Consider the following 19007-nt stretch of genomic DNA (forward strand, 5'->3'; position numbering starts at 1 on the left):
CACTGCCCTCTAGCCACCTGCCTACTATAAGTAGGCTAGGTAGCCTGTGAATGCCACCAAGCCTGCTATAAATGTGCTAGGCTGGTTCCAGGGCCCTCACCTGGCATAGCTACACCCATGTGGCATTCTAAGATTCTAATGCTATGCCAAGTCACCTCAAATGCAGATATATACCCCAAAGTACCTGTCTGAAAGTGCACCCTTAGCCTGATTATGCCACCTGTCATGGCTGTGAAAACTTCTTAAAGTATAGAAACCCTCAAATAAGGAAGCACAGTAGAACTAAGCAAGCAATTGCACAATACACAAGGTGGTGCAAAGGCCTGCTAACATGAATCTAGGTGAAATGGCTGCTCTGAGGCCTAAACTGTTTATAGCCCTGCCCCCTTTCAATATTACCTCCTCACCCTGCAAGCTACAGCAAATTCATACAGCAGCTCAATTTACCCCAAACTGGGGTGGAGGCAGGCACAGATTCAAATGCAGGGGTTGTTGCCCCTGGAAAAATCAGAACTCCCTATGCTGCACTGTTTTGGGTGCCTTCTGAATTTGGCCCCAAGTAATGGGGCAAGCTGGGACTTTCCCAATCAAGGATTCTGTAATATATAAATTTTGATTTACAGAATACATTCCATCTGGCAGTTAACTGCAATGTATGGCCAATATTGAATGGCTAACAGGTACTTAAGGGAGGCAACTTAAAGTGTCTGCATCAGGACAGGCCATGTGTACTTATCCATGGGCTTTACACCAATTTTCGATGCCAAAAGTACACATTTACTCACTTTGAAAGTTGCAGTGGGTGTAGAGTGCATGCAGTTACTTGCATTTGTTCTCTTTTGGAAAAGGTGTGCAGATTTCCTCCCCTAACCTACATCCTCCCTGCCAAGAATGCACAGTGCAACTTTATCCTCACTGAGGCAGGGGTAGCAATAAGCATTCACAGGTCAAAGATGCTTCTAACCAATATAAATCAGAAAGTTGTCCAAGACAGATCACCTCATCTTTGCTTAGGTTGTAAGCAATTACATTTTAATAATTTCCATATAGCAACATACACCATTCAAAATAGATAAAAACAGCATGTAAGATATCCTTAAATATAATTTGGTAAAACTAAAATGGCCAGTTAGAACAAACAAGTCTAACTATAAATAAGCCTAATGGTATAAAGTGTTTTTAGCAGCAATTTAAAGGATTTAGCACATTCACATAAAACAAGACTCAGCAAGAGTTCCACAAAGATGAAACAGCAACCAAAAAGGCACTTACTGAAAAAAAAAAGCATGCGTGCAACAGAAGGCACATCTAAGATCACAATGAGAAGACCTCAGCGAATCTATTGATAAATCCTCAAAAAAGGGTATCAGCCCATGGCCAAAACTATTAATCAATTTAATAACCACAGCAGCAATTTTATTTTCTATGTATTGTGGCACTGATACCTATACTTATGGATCTTCAGTGGTTATGTCATTACAATATGCTGCTGATATTAAACGAGCTGCAGATTTTAGCTACAATGGCTTCATTGAAGAGGCAGGTAAGCCAAAATATATTGCATTGGTTGACCAGTGGTAGTATGAAAGCCAGCCTTTTCTAACAAACGTTTCAGTCCAGAGATGCATGGCTTATAAAAGCCAGTTTTAATAGATTTGGTTAGGGTTTGAATCTAGACAGATATTAAGTTATGAAAGAAATGGCAAACGTGTTACCTGTTTACGAACTGCACAAAGCCACATTAGCCTGTAACATAAGCTAGATAGCAAGGGCAAATTTAGAGTAAGGAACAGAAGTTAGACAGTTCTGAGAATTTGTTACACAGGATAACCAAGTAGAAGCATACCTGGACTTAATTCAGCTACCATCAATTCAAAACTAAGATTGGAATTAGACTTTCTACACACTTCAGGCAACAGACCCTTAAAAGCCAAGTATGGTACCAGGGCATAATTACCAGTTGAGTTTTACAAGTCCTTTGCTGGACAACTGGCTGACATAACACTCAAGGATGGGGGGCAAAATCTTGTCCTATGAAAAATCATATGGATACCAAAGGCAAATAGGAATGAAAATAAACTGTGCTAGATCCACAAGTACACCAAGATATTATCTGCCAGACTTGCAGATGTATTGCCATCCCTCATTCGTTATGATCAGATTAAATTTATTCCTAGAAACTCTGAACACATGCAGAGTTACATTTCCTTCTATGGTACTGGAAGTAGATGCCAAGGCTGCCTTTGATAGGCTTCACTCAAATATCTGGAACTGTTCCTTACAATTGGAATAGGTCCAAAATAATTTGGCTTGCAAGTTAAAAAAAAATCACCTAATGTCTGCAAGAGGAGAATAGTGGAAAATACTTCAAAGTGAGAGGTACCAGGCAAGGTTGGCCACTTTCTCCACTCCTCTTTGTATTAGCAATGGGGCCATTACACAAGGCATTAGAACTAACAAGTCATGCAATAGTTCTGGACAAAGACCAGAAGATTAAAGATTCATTTGATTGTTATTCCACTCATAATACTGCCATGAGGTGTATTAATGCAAGTGTCTACCTTTAAATATTTTTAAAAAAAGTGTAATCTACACAGCTGTTAGTAGATAAAAATCCATGAAGTTACACAAAAGTACACAAGAAAAGGTTTTACAGCTAGCAGCCTATAGAAAATAGCTGTCAAATCTGAGATGCGAGGTCAGACCTATGCTACTGCAAGTAGATGGGATTGTAACTGACTCAACTGCATAGGGCAGATAATTGCCACATCAGCTGGCAGAGAATTTGAAAAAAAAATGGGACTGGCAATGAAGAGGTCCGAATCTCACCAAGCTGTGCATAATACACAGATGGAATTTAACAATCCCTTGTCAGACTTGAATGATCTACCTATATGATAACATGGAAATCAAAACTGACCTCAACAAGAGTGGTGCTATCATGAAGCAGGGTGAGGCAACCACCTCAGGCAGCAACATTTTGGGAATGGCAAAGAGTACCCCCCCAAAATGGTCCTGTGGCAACCACCCCACCTTGCCAGGAGACAAGAATCTGCCAGATTTAGAACCCACAAATGGAGCTAGAGGGGGGGGGGGGGAGCAAGCAAGAAAGTACTGCTAGCCCGTTGAACTGGTTACCTCACCTTGCAACAATAAAAAGCTCCAACTGCATTAATCTAAAACATTCTAATACAGCCAAGCCTTCCCTACATTCAACAGCTCCCTGTGATCTCCACTAGATGGCCTTTGTTTAAAAAACATGGTACTAAGGAGTATACTGTACTAGTAACATAGTAAATGACATATCTAAAAAGGCCCATCAAGTCTTCCCAGCAGAATGTTTAGGGTTGTTACCATAGGCACCAATTCTGTGGGTGCCTGAGCACCCCCAAGTGTCTCTTGCACACCTATAGCTTGGAAGCAGGATGTGGAGAAACACAGTAATGAGTGTCTCCTTGCTATTGCTCCTGCCTCCCCCTGCAGCCTATTGGCTGGTTGCTCAGTGTCTGACCAATGGGCTGTTGGGGGGGAGGGGGGACACCTAGAGAGCAGTAGCAGTGTATGATAGGCTTCCTGAGGTGTGGTGGAGTTGGAGAGCAAGGGAGCTGAGAACATTGCTGGAAATATAGTTTAAAATGGGATACTAGCAGGGAGAATGACTACTGCATGAGGGTCAGAGGAGAACTGAAAGGAATGGCGAGAGGAGCAAAGGCTGTGAGGGAAGAGGCTAAGTTAGCAGAGAGCACCAAGAAGGGACATGGACTGATAAGACAAGAAAGGATGAGAGGTTAGAAGGGAACTTAGAGGTAAACAAGAAGGGATCATGGTAGAGATGCAAAATGTTGAGAAATGGGAAGTGGCAGCTGGGTTTAATTTGGTGTGGAAGACCAACCTAGAACAGATACTCTACTTTCAGGCTTAATAGGAACAGTAGTAGGGGTGTTCTCCCTCCCCCCAGGCAGCTACAGAGAAAAGGGGACAGGATGAGCCTGGCACAGAGAACAGCAACTGCTACCAGATCCAGCTCTTCCACTCCTATTCTGCAGGGAAGAGATCCTGAAGCAGACACTGCAGAGTAAACAAACAAAAAAAACCAAAAAAAAAGTTGAATCAGCACAAGATTAAAATTAAAGCAGAAATGCCAGTTAAGGTAGGCTTCAGCTCTGGCCTTCAGCTAGTGTTCACAAGGTCCAAATCTGAAAAACTTCAACCCTTTGTGTGCATTACCCCAGGGCTTAATTTCTAGCAGAATGACTGAGAACACGTTCTCATTTCCTGGACCTGATGAAGCAGAGCAGAACTAGTGGTGTAAGTCAGTTGTGGTTCCCCCATAGGAGTGAAGTGAGAATTGTTCACATGCGTATAAGATTGTTTTGGGGGGTGGGGGGGTAATTCATACCCAGCCTTGGTCCCACCTTTGCTCCTTAATTTGTATACAAAAGTAAACCTAAGTCCCAAGTGGCAGGACAGGGTGAGAAGATAATGGGACTGTGCAGAGCCAAGGGATAGAATAAGATGCACATGGAAGAAAAGTAAATGATAAAGAAACAAGAGCAGAAAATAAACTTAAGGCAGAAAGGAAAGAAAAAGTCAAGTGCTAGCAGAGATAAGGAGAGATTGAAATTAAAGGCTAGAAGTTTTCATAGGAGGGAGTGGAAGGATGGGAAGAGGAACAGAGGATGGACAGTAAGGGAAAATGGGTGTGGAGCTTCAAGTGACAAACCCCTACCCCCCCAAAAAAAATGCAATATCCCCCCCAAAGCTTGCCTACAGATACTGCATCTATCTTTCAATATTCCTATCTTCTTAAAATTAGAAAAACTAGATATGGCCATTTTATAATAATTTATGTTTGTAAGAAGTTGCACAGTAGAACAGAGTAAAATGGAGACAAGTCTTCATGCCACTTTCCAATTAGCAGCTAAGAAAATAAGCTAGTTATTTAGTTCGCAGGAAGACAGTAGCTAATGAACACTAGGGAGTCTAAATCCACATTAAAGTAACTTTAAACCAGATATGTTGAACTCAACCATATAAAATGACCTTGTGAATGTTTGCCATTGTTTTAACAGCAATTTATATTTTATATCCTGCTTTTTGGCACTTCAAAGTAAGATACATTCAGATACTGTTTTTCCCTATTGCTCCTTAATGCATCTTATCTAGATTTTGATAGCCACAAACATGTGCTCCATGTATTCAAGCCAAGAAAAAAAGTTTACTACATTAAACATTGAAAATGACCAGGAAAGATGAACAGTAGGAGAAGTGTTTGGCCCACCCACCCAATGTTAATTCTTTCATTTTTCTTCCTTTTAATTGTACTTTTCCTAGTTCTGATTAAGTGTCATTCCCCCCCAGTAGCCATGGTACCTACATTTTAACCAGATCACGTCAAAACCTCACTATGTATCTTATATTTTGTTTTATAATTGTACATCACTTTGGGTATTAAACAGTAAAGCAGTTGATAAATCTAATTATACCAACAAGAATTCACCAACCAAGTTCATTCCACAGTACTACTGTGGAATTGATTACCTAGTATCAGCTTAATACAAGTGTAACCAGGTACAGGAAGCATTGTAATTGGTAGGAATAGGTAATGAGCAGATAGCATTTTAGGCATCCCCATTCCAGGGTTCTTAGATATTGACTCAATTCTGGTCAGTTGACTAGCACCCAAGCAGCAGTGTGTAGAGCAGTGGATACACACAAGGGCTGTAGCTCAGTTTCTGGTTGCATTTTAGAAGATAAGATGCTAGTAGGTTGAGGATTCCAGTTTCTATTTTCTTTTTCCCTGTGCGTATTCTTTGGGCTGTGGAGGTTTGCCCAACAGGACCTTGAAGATTTGAGGGAAAAAAAAAAAAGCTTATGTGAATTAATCTAGTACTTATACCAGGTGCCTTAAATCTGTCTTGGGAGAAAGGAGAGGATACCAACCAGGTACTTACATCAAGAGTCAAAAGGGAGAAATCTAGAAACAGCTTCACATTGTAGTACAGGTACCAGGGATTATCTCAGATTAAGGGACCCCTTCCATATGTTTAGTATGCTCAGAGTTGAACATGCTGACCTTAAATAATGGAAAAGTCCACTCCTGTATTCCAAGGCATTCTGGGATTTATAGTGCTAATGATTAAAGCAGAGCGCCATGAATGTAGAGAGTTTCAGTTCTTCCTACCACTCACTTAAGTGAGCAAGTCACTTAAATTCCCTGTTCTCAAACTTAAATTGTAAGCTCTTTAGGGCAGAGAATTATGACTTTTGTACAGCACTGTATGTTCACTATGGCTGTTAATTATAAATTCATTTCAGAAGATGGGAAAGACATTGTCAGAGAGGTGGACATAACATAAGAAAATGCCATACTGGATCAGACCAAGGGTCCATCAAGCCCAGCATCCTGTTTCCAACTGTGGCCAATCCAAGCCATAAGAACCTGGCAAGTACCCAAAAACTAAGTCTATTCCATGTTACCATTGCTAGTAATAGCGGTGGCTATTCTCTAAGTGAACTTAATAGCAGGTAATGGACTTCTCCTCCAAGAACTTATCCAATCTTTTTTTTAAACACAGCTATACTAACTGCACTAACCACATCCTCTGGCAACAAATTCCAGGGTTTAATTGTGCATTGAGTAAAAAAGAATTCTCCGATTAGTTTTAAATGTGCCACATGCTAACTTCATGGAGTGCCCCCTAGTCTATCCGAAAGAGTAAACAGATCACATCTACCCGTTCTAGACCTCCCATAATTTTAAACATCTATCATATCCCCCCTCAGCCGTCTCTTCTCCAAGCTGAAAAGTCCTAACCTCTTTAGTCTTTCCTCTTAGGGGAGCTGTTCCATTCCCCTTATTTTGGTAGCCCTTCTCTACCTTCTCCATCGCAATTATATCTTTGAGATGCGGTGACCAGAATTATATACAGTATTCAAGGTGCGGTCTCACCATGGAGCAATACAGAGGCATTATGACATTTTCCATTTTATTCACCATTCCCTAATAATTCCCAACATTGTTTGCTTTGACTGCTGCAGCACACTGAACTGACGATTGCAACAGACTTCCAGCAGAGGTGATAGAAACCAAAATAAAGAAGAATTCAAACATTTCCATTTGGGGCTCTGAACAATGATGTATGCATAGGACAGAATTTAATTTTTGCCTCTTAACCAGCTATGTCATTTGAATATAGCCAGTTAAAGCAGAGGTATCTAGGTATGTCTCTAATCTGCTATATTCAAGCATAGCTGGTTGGGTTTGAAAGGTATCTGGGAAACATCCAGATAGTTATTCATGTACATGCGTTAGCATATTTATCCTACTGAATATTCTTAAGTTTAAGACCTGAGTGAAAACATTTTCAGATTAACTCACTGCAAATGGTAGAGACTTGAAAGATCCACAATTTCTAGAAGTCACTAGGATGACAACTAAAAGAAGCAGAACTGATTCAGTTGTTCCTGCTGGCCAGGATCCTTGTGTTTTGGTATCCTGCCAGAGTTGTCAGATAGAGATGAACACAAACCAGGCTGGTTTTAGTCTGAAAGAATTTTCTGGTTTCCATCACATCCTTTGAGGAAATCCTTCAGAATTTTACTGGTGGATTTAAGAAAAATTGGAAAGAAATTTTAAGATTCCAAAATTGACAGACAATCAGATGGAAACTGCTTTAAATAATTTTAAAATCTGTAGCAAATTTTCCAAACCCACTGAATTTTGAAGCTCAGTTAAGCTTCAGACATTTTCCAGTTTCAGTTAGTTTACAACCATGCTCCAGGGTCCCTGAACTGCTTGTCAGCACTTTTAGGTCTCTACTTAACATGGAATTATGCTGGGTTTTGGCCCCTGTATGTCACTCCACTTTGATTACCCAAATGAACAGATTCTGTAATCCCAGCTTCTGATTTTCTAAACAATGCCTCAACCATAGGATGCACTTCACATGAACAATGAGTCAGTACTCAGTGTCATTTCAGATTATAGAAAAGTGCTCTAGTCTAATATTTCTGGAAACTTATAATAAAAAGCCCCAAAAATAGTCATAACATAATACCAAAAGGTGAACCATAAAAAACACCTTTTCCAGTATCTTTCATCTTTAGTAGTATTATCCATATGGGAGAGCTTAATATTTGAGAAGTATACTTCAGCAGAGGCTATTTTAGGAGCTCTGGAATAACTACCTTTTGATAGCCAGAAGGTTAATGTCCCACCAAACTCACATTTCCATATGTTATTGGTAAAAACCTAACATAAGATGCCATACTGGGTCAGACTGAGGGTCCATCAAGCCCAGCGTCCTGTTTCCAACAGTGGTAAATCCAAGTCACAAGTATCCAAACATTAGATTCCAAGCTACTATTCTTTTGATTAATAGCAGTTTATGGACTTCTCTAGAAAGTTATCCAAACCTTTTAAAACCAGATATACTGCCTTAAAACACATCCTCTGGCAATTAACTCCAGAGCTTAATTATACATTGAGTGAAAATTTTGTGGTTTTAAATTAGTTACTTGCTAACTTCATGGTGTGCCCCTAGTCCTTTTATTGTCTAAGTAGCTGATTTATATTTACCTGTTAAAGTCCTTTCATGATTTTGTAGATCATACCTACCCCTCAGTCTCTTCTCCAAGCTGAACCCCAACACCTCTTTAGCCTTTACTTATAGGGCAGCTGTTCCTTGCACCTCATTGTGGTTGCCCTTTGAACTTTGCAAGCTTGGAGAATTTATTCTAGTTTTCAGAGCCATCAACTCCTGCAGGTGTTAGTTTATCAATTTGATCTATTGCATCCTCCATTACAGAAGTTGAATTTGCTCAGAATCAAATATCTGCATGCTCTTTCCCTGCAACATGCAATATTCATTTAGTTTGTCCTTTAATATGTCCTTTACTCTTGGCTATGTAGTGGGTCTGACCCACATTGGGGTTTTTCTTCCACTTCAAATGTATTTGAAAAAAGTTTGCTTTTTCTCTATGACAAGCTTTTCAAGTTCTCTTGGCCTACCTTATATCCGTATGCTCTTCCCTATTTGTTTGGGTCTGCTTTCCATTTTTGAAGTATACCCTTTTGGATGCCTCTCATCACCATTAAACCATGCTAGTTATCTTCCTTTGACCTTTAATGGATGGAATACCATCTTGGAAGCCCAGATTAAATGTGTTTAAATAGCCATACCTCATGCAAACTTAAAAAGCTGTTGGCAAGGTTTTTCTAATTTCCTCATTGTAACTTTTTTTAAGTTAAAAATGCTACTGCAGTAGTTAATATCCATTCTCCAGTGATGGCTCAAATAATTACATTATGTTTTGTCCTTGTGGTTGAGCACTACTTTCCATCTATATAAATCCTACAGACAATTGTATTCGAAACCTGTTGGAAGTACCTACTATTAAAGTAGCAAAACTGGATCTCACATGATAAGAGCAATATTCATAACTGGGCTACAATTATAGAACATTTCTGGGGTGGTTAATCAGTGCCCCCTCCAGAGACTTTAAAAAGCTACTTAAATTCTCAAGTTTTGAAAAGCAACCTACTGGATTGAGCAGTGATTTCATTTCACATTTAGGTGAGATGTTTTAAGTCTTTATCCTTTAATTCTCTGTTATGTGAGCCTCCTTGCATGACTAAAAAGTGTCAAGATTATACATTTAAATAATCACTATTGCTAAGTGGATCCACCATGGTCCTGCATTCGCAAACTAGATCTAAAATTGTTTTCATGACCAGTTGCTGTATGAAGCTGGTTTATAGCATCCAGGAAGTTTACCTCTAGCATGTCCTAGAGTGATATTTAGGAATACTTCTAAGTCACATTACACTGGGAATTTTACCAGTCTGTTTAATCTTAGCTTTTTACAGTTTTCTCATCCTTGCCAAATAAATTGTACTTGTCACATTAGAACCACTGGGATAGAAATTCCCAGAGTGCTATTTCATGCAGAAGTTTTATCCAGCTCTGCCATCCTTAACATGGTGCCACTTGTTTGCCAGTTTGATCTTCCTTAGTATCCCATTGCTTATTCTTCCACCGGTCAGATGCCTGTTAGGTCTATATCTTCACTGAGCAAACAATGTTAACATTTCTCAGAATTCTGGCATTCATACACATGATGTTTTTAAAGTATTTGTATTCACAACTTAATTACAGGCATTCGTATCTGTTCACTATTCTGTTTTAAAAAGAATTTTGAAATTGTTCCTCATGAACACTAGTTCCTGCAGCTGTACCTGATAGTGATACCAAAGCTGTGGTCAAATAGCTGTTCTAGCATCAGTACCTGTAATTTACTATTCCTAAATCATGTAGCATTTGCCCATCAAGGGTTATCCAAGTCAAATCACTCACCATCATTCACAAATCGCTCCACAACGAAGATATGCGTTGGGTCAACGAGCACCTCCATTTCCGCTCCTCTGACAGACCAACCAGAAAGCAATACCTTGCAACTCTGCACACTCCCTCACCCAAACTTACTAAGCTAGTGACCAGAGAACGTGCCCTCTCCCTCGCAGGACCTTCTCTTTGAAAGATGGCTCTGCCAAGAACCACATCCAAGAAAATTCAAGCAGAATCTCAAGACATGGTTTTTTTTAAAAAGCATTCACCTGAACCCTATCACCTACCCTTCCACCTCCTCAGTGGTCGCATCCCCTGCCAATGTCTCCCTCCTAATATTAGCTTAGAAATCTTCCCTCCCGTTACTCTTTTTCCCCTCTGAACTCCCCCCCCCCCCCCCAAATATCCCCTCACTGTCATATTGCTATTCCCCTATTTCTTTACTGTACATAATTCCATTGGTTAGTTCACTTCCTGTTACTATATTTGTTTACTGTGTAATGCCTGTTGCTATATTTCCCTTGTGTTATTTGTAAAGCCTGTCGCTGCATTATTGTTACATGAAAACTGAGGTGATGTCCCGAACATGCCGTGGTATATAATACATAAAGTTGACTACACTATAGATAATATCCAGGATGCATGATAATCACTTAACTGAAATTAGTGAAGACCTTCAGTTAAAGACTAGAGAAGCAAGACAGACCTAAGGGTGCAAAAGAAAAAAGCTGCATGTTTTAGTCAAGAGATTAGATATACTGATTTGCATATTACTTGCTATGAGAGATCATGCAGGGACAGGCCAGTTGCAGCTGGCAGTGCTGTATACAGCTGAGCATGAGACCTGGGTTGTATTCTACAACCAGTCCCTGCTGCTTGGACTGGTCTGTAACAAGTGGGTGGGTGGAGAAGAATGACTATAGGGGTGACACCTAGTGGCCAAATTCACAACAGTGGGTTTCAAGAGAACCTGCAATCTGTCCTCTGCGGATGGTTATTCATGGCTGGTTTTAGACACTACAGAAAAACCATGGATAGCTGCAAATTAAGTTCAGTGCAATTAGAACTGGTTATGTTATGAAGTCCAAAAAGGAATAGTGAAATAAATACCTCATGCAAGCCAATTCTCCTGTAGTTTTGACACTTTAAAATGTAAGAACACCAGATTTAGTTTACATGTTAATATTTGTGGAGAGGGGCAAGAAGATTAAATAGATGAACTTATCCCCTGTGCTGCGTTACTACCAAAGTGCCACACCATTGCACTGGAACAGCCAAGATGCTGTAACTAGAGAAAGTTACTAGAAAAGCTGGTGTGAATTTCTCATCTGCATAACAAAGTCTGAGATCTCTTCACTAAGTCAAACTGATCTTCAGCTGTGTGGCTCTGGATTAAGGTAAGAGTTTACTTTTATTTCTATTTGTATTATGTAAATATGAACTAAGCAATGCAAAAGCCTCCCATAAAATATAAAGTCAAAAATCTCTGCAATAAGGAATGAATGATTGTATAGCTGAAGGTGTCTGGTCACGTCATTCCCACCAAGTGTTGGGCTTAAGCTGTCATTTGATATCACAAGAACCACTCAGACTTACAAGAAAGTCTCCAAATGCTTGCTGAGTCATAAAGAAACAGGATTTGTGGCATGAGCACCAATTCCCACTGAACTAGAACAAATGTAGATTTATACAGCAGTTGAGGTCTAAGTACATCATGACAATTTAAAGTGTGGAATGAGTCAATTCCAGTTAGTTTTGGTCATGTCTTAAGGCACTCATATCGATTCCAGGTTCATCAAGGGAAGAAAAATCCCTACAAACTCTGAATAATGAACAGTTATGTCAGCTGCTGCGTCACCAGCACCCATCTACCAAGAAGATTCACAGGAGCCAACTTTTGAAGCTAATAGTAACCAATGTCCAAGATCAGAAAATATCTGCTTTAACAGAATTTTGCAGGCTTATATGATGTTTTAGTGACAGCACTATCATACCTACGGCCCAGGATTTGATTTGTAGCTTGGCTGGAACTAGGGAGGCTGCCTCTGAAGCATTCACAATCCCTTGGGGGGGGGGGGGGGGGGGGGAGAGAACTAGTCATCCAAAGGCAACACCTACAGACTAGGTTTTGGGTCTGATTATGGATTGCAGAAGCAGCTCTAGTTTTCGGCCAGGAGCCATGCACTGTCACTGCTATGACAGGCAAGGTGAGTTGAGAGGTTAGAATAAGTCGCCAGGTAGTTGTGACAAGGTTCATGGCACCAGATCCCAGCCCCAATGATGCAGAAGTAGTCCAGGTCTCCTAGTTGAGTTGTAAGATATTAGCACAGAAGTGGACCATTAATTAGAAGGGCTGCTGGAATTAGTGTGCTTGAGTACATGTGATTTCTCCTCAACTTATCCTAATTTGACAAATTTGGCATTTAGAAGCCTTTGTTATTTTGTGTCTCAAAATGTTACTTAAGAAATTTAGTCTAAAAAACCCAACTTTAGATGGGGGGTTGTGCATCTTTCAAATCAATGCTGTTTTTGGAACAGAGAATGTTTATTCATTTGAAATGAAACGAACTAATGACTTACAAGTTCTTGGATATTTTTGGTTACTGAACAAAAAGCCTCCCTACCCCCTTACTACTGGGGACTGAAGACTTCAGCCTTCCACCCTCCTGAAGATACAGCATGGCCTACCCAGGACCCACTTACCCCTTCCATAAGGTCATTGACTCAAAAGGAGCCCAATAATCTCCAGTTGCTCCTGCTCTACCAGTTTCCTTTTAAAGAGATAGTACCCACCTCAGGGGTAGTAAGCACTATATTGTTTTGTGGTAGTAAAGGTTATGGCTATATTGCTTTAACAGCTGTAAAATATAGTATCAGCTGGACCCAAGGCTCTGCAAATTTTAAAGTTAAACTGGAGGGGCAGGAGCAGCTATGAATCATTACTGCCTTTTTCCAGCTAGTGGCCCCTACAGAATGGGTAAGTAGGGGTCAGGTAGGCCCTGGTGTATTTGCAGGGGTAGGGTTAATTTTAAGTGTTTCAGCTTGGCAAAAAAGCCAGAACAAGTATCCCCCCAGTGTAAAAAAAGTTAATCTGACAATGCTCAGAACTTTTACAGTTCTGGTCCTCCCATCTCAAAAAGATATAGCTCAATTAGAAAGAGGTACAGAGGTAAAGGACATTGATATATCCCCTTAAGGACTCAGATCAGGGCTTTTCAACTTGGGGAAGAGATTTATATACAGTTTTTACATATCAAGATCACAATGGTTTACAAAACATTCATAATTTTAGAACTGAAGTGAAAAGCTCCAATACAAATTCTGCTAGCTAATACATAAAACAGAATACAACTAATCCATCTTCGTAGTTGTACATTGTAATGTTTCATTGCATCTGTCCTACTTGCTTCCAGTCCAAGGAGTTCTCACTTAGTATTGAAGTTACCTCACTTCTCAATTTATGCCTGTTTCAAAATTAAACCCTCACCCATGATATGGTTCTTACACTTGATTTTAGGTAAGATTATATGCGTTTTTAAACAGCCATGTTTTTAGCTCACATTTAAATCTGGTATTGGATATAACATCTCAGGTAGTTAATTCCAAAGCTTTGGACCCACTATAAAAAAAATGTACGGTCTCACTTGGGTCAGGTGTGCGCTCTGTTGGAACTAGATGTCCTCTATTTTGGAATCTTAGTGCTTGCTGAGAGGTGTGAAATTACAACTACACAGACCAGAATCACTAGAATGAATTTTGAATATTAGCATTAATATTTTGTAATATATTCAAGATTGTACTGGTAGCCAGTGCAGTGAAATCAGAGTGGCTGTAATGTGATCAAATTCCTTTGTTCTTAAGGACTCTAGCTAAGGTGTTTTGTAATTGTAGGGGTTTTAACACATGAGAAGACTCAGTAATAGTCTAGGTTTGAGAAAATGCTTGCAATACTGTATGAAAATCCTCAGAGGTTTCAGCTGTTGTAAAACACACAACTTGGCATAACCTATGTTGACTAATTTATTGATGTGCTTTTTCAAAGTAAGATTTTCATCTAACTGGATCCCTAAGTCACATACTTTGTGAGAGACTAATTTGATGGGTCCCAAATCCAGAACCAGTGGTTGGTTTTATCAGAAATTTCTCCTTAGCCAAGTTGTCTTATTGGGGTTTAATGTTAGTTTAAGTTGAGACTGGATTTGCTGAATAGCTTTCATATAGTCTTGATATAGTGTCACTATGTTCAAGTGATTTGGAAGTAGAATCTAGAATTATGTCATCAGCATACAAGAATTAAGTTTCTAGACACCAGTAACTTACACAGGGGAAGTATATGAAATAATGTTGCCAATAGGGATGAATCTTGAGGGACTCCTGTATCTATATGGAAAATTTCAGATGTGATTGGCCAGTTTAATTTGGAATGACCTATTAGATGGTTCTCTTCCTTCCTGAGTACACTTCCACCAATCCCAATGTTGATCAACTGGTATAACAGGGTATGATCCACAGTATCAAAGGCTGCAGTTAAATCAATTAGCACAAGAAAATAAGATTCACCAGAATCAAATACTCATAAATCATCCGTTAAGGAGTAGAGTCAGTTGATGTTTCCTAAATCAAAATTTGGAAAGAATCTTGGTCTTCCAAGGGGTTCACAGTTTAAGAACCTTTGAGAGAAAAGACAAGTTGGAAATAGGATAAAAGCTATCCCAATCAATTCTAGTGGTTTTATTTTTCAGTATTAGCTTTATCAGTTTGATTTAACCCAGATGGAATGAATCCTTCAGAAAGTGAGAGATTAAGGTAGTGATTTTAGAAGTAACAATAGTTTACTTCTTTCAGTGAACCAACTGGATTGGGTAATGTGGATGAATAGCTGGTTTAATTTTGGTGATAATTTGACAGATGGCAGGAGATAGAATAAAATCAGTACAAAAACATTTACCCTTTCAGTTAGCACTAAGGACAATCCATAAACTGGCAGCATATTTATAACATTAAAATGGTATTTTATAGTCCATGCATCTTCTGGCAAAGATTAGATTAACAGTATAGATGGGTTAAAAAATAAAAAAGGTTGACCAGATCTACATTAGTCAGACTTGGAAACTGCCATCCTTGTTTGAAAATAGGAAAGTCCCATTTCTTGTTGCCTATTAGCCACTGCCAGATACTAGCTATTGACCTGGGTTGACAGTGGACAATGGTATGACCTCAAAACGCTAGGCATATTATAATACTGCCAAATACAATATTATGTAATACACAATATGATCATGAAGAAAGGAAATATTAAAGGTAGGATCTTTAGATTGAGTGATAGTGGAAGTAGTAAGAACCACAACCAAAGTTATTCCATGCTGCATGCACGGAGAAGCCATTGCTTCAGATGGGTCAGAAAGCCACATTGCCAGTATGACTTAGTGAAACATGTCATGTGTTTATCCATTCAACTACCAATTCAAAAGGGAGGCAGAGCTCCATGTCATCTACAGTTTTATTGAACATGTTTGTGCAGAACAGCAATGGTATTGCATGCTTTTCCAGTTAGTAGCCCTAACACTGGTTTGAGGTGCAAGGGATGCAGTTGACATTTAGATATATTGGAAAGGAAACTAAGTGTTATTTACAGTTACATCAGGTGAGTTATACATTGTCAGAAGTAGATGCACAAGATAAAAATAGATGTACATAAAAGCCTTAAAACAAACGTGAAATCAAGAGGGCTATTCATGTAGATCTGTCAATTTAAAGACAAAAAGATAGTCCCCTTTTAAACTGCTTAGCCTTGGGTGGGGGGAAAGGAACAAGTTCCAGACTACCACAATGCATCTTAGCGCTATATGGACCCCACAGTTCTTACAAATTCACATTTGTGAATAAGCTAGCTTCTCCAGATCTCTTAACAGTTATGGCCAAGTTTTATGAGCTGAGCTAGGGGATGCATTAACACCAGATTTTAAAATGTTTCCCCAATTAAAAGTCCTCATTTTTACAATCCCTGGCCCCAGTACCTTCAGCTGCTGGGGAGTAGATCATGCAAGAATTTCAAGTTAGTACTGAACTCCTGTTACTAGGAGTCACTAATCAGACCAAAATGCAGCCCTCAGAGGGAGAAATGCTACAGCATCTGGCGAGGGAGCTAGAGAGGAGCCCAGAGTTAGAACTGTTCCCGTTTCCAACCCCTAGGATGCTCAGGTGTACAAATCAGCCAGGAGAGGGAAGGCAGCTTTTTGTACTTTATAAAGAAAAAAGTGAGCCAGCAGCACTGAAGCTAGGAAAGTATTCGGTCTCCAAGACCCCTTTTGCCATATTGTCTCAAATAAGAATGACCTAGAAACGAGGTTTATTGTTAGTAAGGAGAGTTCAGGATCTGGGGGAGCTTACTCAACCTTTAGGAAGTGTTTCTAGGAGAGATTTAAATAGCTACCCACATGGTATTAAAATACCCCCCCCGACAAAGTATACCTACCTAGCTAGTCTTTAGAAGAAAGTATCATCCTAGATAAGCTTGGCCCAATTTCTATCTCCAGGCTGCGGAGGCCAAACGCCGAATCATGTTAAGGCCGTTTCAGTAACAAAGTCTCGCTGTTTAAGACCGTGACAAATTAAACACAAAACTCCGAACCCGAGAAGGTCCCTCTTGCCTGAAATCCTACATAAGACTTCGGCAGTGTACAAGGCCACATTAACAGCTTAAACAGCTGCTCCAATGGCTTCATTACAGTACAAACAAACCAGGGAAGTCCCTCGTCCCCTTAGGAGGCGTCCTGCCCACAGCCCGTTCCGCCGTACGATGCTAAAGCTTACGCGCACGTTAGGCTCGCTTTGGTTTGGTGTAGTTTCCCGAGCAAGTCTTCTCCTTTAAACCGTGTTTCCCACCATAGCGCGAGACCTGTACGTGAAAATTAAGTTACGCACTTTTTACACGCACACAGACCCACGCGCCCTTTCTGCAGCCCGCGCGCTGCACCAGGGACCTGGGAACAGCTCGCGGCCCGAGGCATCGGAGAGAGAAGGCTGCGGACCCCCCCCCCCCCCCATAACTGCGAGGGACCGTGCCATTCTGTTTCCAAGGACTGGTTTAGGTGAGGCTGGCTCCAGTGTTACTCTTTACATTACACCTCAGCCCCCCAAACGTTACGAGAACTCGCTCTTTAATATATCAGAGCCAAACTCACTCGGCCGTTTCCGTAACCAGAAACACGAGAGAGAGAGAAGAAAAAAAAAAAAGTCCACCTATCTCATCCCAAATCTCTCACTTCCTCTTCCCCCGCAAGGCTCAAGAAGCGACTCTAACTTGCTTCTAAACATTAAAGTTAACCATGTCAAAAGTGCTAGTACAGACAAAAAGACCAGTATTTTAAGACAAAAATTAACTTCTTGCTTTGCAAACAGCAAGCAAGGAAAGAAGTGTGAGAAACCCAGCGCTGAACTCACCTCTTCCTCGCTGTTAGTGCTGTGCTCAGTGTCCTGCTGCTGCTTGAGGTTGCTCATGTTGGAAAGTTTCACAACTGCTTCGTCCACAGATTCCACAATCTTTTTTTTTTTTATGGTTTTTTTCCTTCCTCTTGGAGCGTGTTGTCTTAGAAGGTATTTTCTTCCCTCCTTTATTTTAAAGATGTGTTTTAATAAGGGAAAAAAAAAGCTTAGTGCTTAACTGTGGAAAGAATTGACAGAAGTGTCCCAAGTGAAACTCCAAGAGGATTTACTTAGCTTTTCCTTTCTAAGAAAACAAAAAAAAAGAAAGGTGAAACAGTGGACAAGGTGCGCTGTGAAAGTGAAAAAGAGTGAAGGGGAAGTGTCTTTATATACTCTGTGGCTTCACATGTAGCTTGCTGGTATTAGATATTTAATTAAGAAAATAAAAGTGAAAATTAGGTAAAGGGAAAGCGGATCCAAATGAAGTCCTAATCCCGTTTCTCCTCCTTTTCAATTCGATCATCAATTAAAGTTTAAAAAAAAAAAAAACAACCCCCGATAGGGGCTGGAGGGGGAGAGAGAGCGTTGCTGTAATTGTTGGAAATGGGACTCAGCTGGAATCAGGTCCGGCCCCCTCACCACTGCATCACCGTCGCCCTGGGAAACCGCCCGGCCAATTACTGCCCAGCTGCAAACTTTTTTTTTTTTTGCATGAAAAGTTTTTAAACTTTGATGAACTTGCATGATTGAACTTTCTTAAAGCGGCAGGAATCTATTTCAGTTTCTTGAAAACATTACGTTTGGAAGTGACTGACTCCTGCTTTGCAGGAGGGCTGCCTAAATAAGAAGGCAGTTCCCTTGTTTGTTTTGCTTCGGAATCCAAAAAAGCATGCTCTGGTCTGGAGCATGTATTTTGTTTTGTTTTTTTAAAGAAGATTACAAGTTGACTAATTCAGCTGTTAATATAAGTGAGACAGCTTCATTCTCCTTATCTGATTTGTATTGAGCTAGTACAATAAAAAGATATCACCTTATATAATTTTAAAGTTTTGTTAAACTTTGTATCTCTGATTTCTATTGCATGGTATTCCAAGGTGAACCAGCCCCTCCCCCTCCGTGATTTTGTACTTTACCAAGCACACTACTATGGACATAAATAAATTAGGGTGCTGTTGTACTATTTATCATTAAAACATTTTGTTTTAGCAGTAGGGTTGCCAATTGGCTCCATTT

General features: G+C 40.0%; 1 protein-coding gene across 4 annotated transcripts in view; it reads right to left on the reverse strand.

Moving 5' to 3' along the window:
- Positions 1-18338, reverse strand: part of RBPMS2 (RNA binding protein, mRNA processing factor 2) — a 100474-nt gene extending 82136 nt beyond the window's left edge. Inside the window, exon 1 of one of the 4 annotated variants that reach the window (XM_029574985.1) lies at positions 17793-18338. In XM_029574985.1, the coding sequence (XP_029430845.1) occupies positions 17793-17849 (57 nt within the window). In that variant the 5' untranslated portion in view covers positions 17850-18338. The remainder of the gene's footprint in view (positions 1-17792) is intronic. The other 3 variants (XM_029574987.1, XM_029574988.1, XM_029574986.1) reach the window with 3 other exon arrangements.
- Positions 18339-19007: the final 669 nt, after the last annotated feature.

This window comes from Rhinatrema bivittatum, chromosome 13 (assembly GCF_901001135.1).
Source record: "Rhinatrema bivittatum chromosome 13, aRhiBiv1.1, whole genome shotgun sequence".
Lineage (NCBI taxonomy): Eukaryota > Metazoa > Chordata > Amphibia > Gymnophiona > Rhinatrematidae > Rhinatrema > Rhinatrema bivittatum.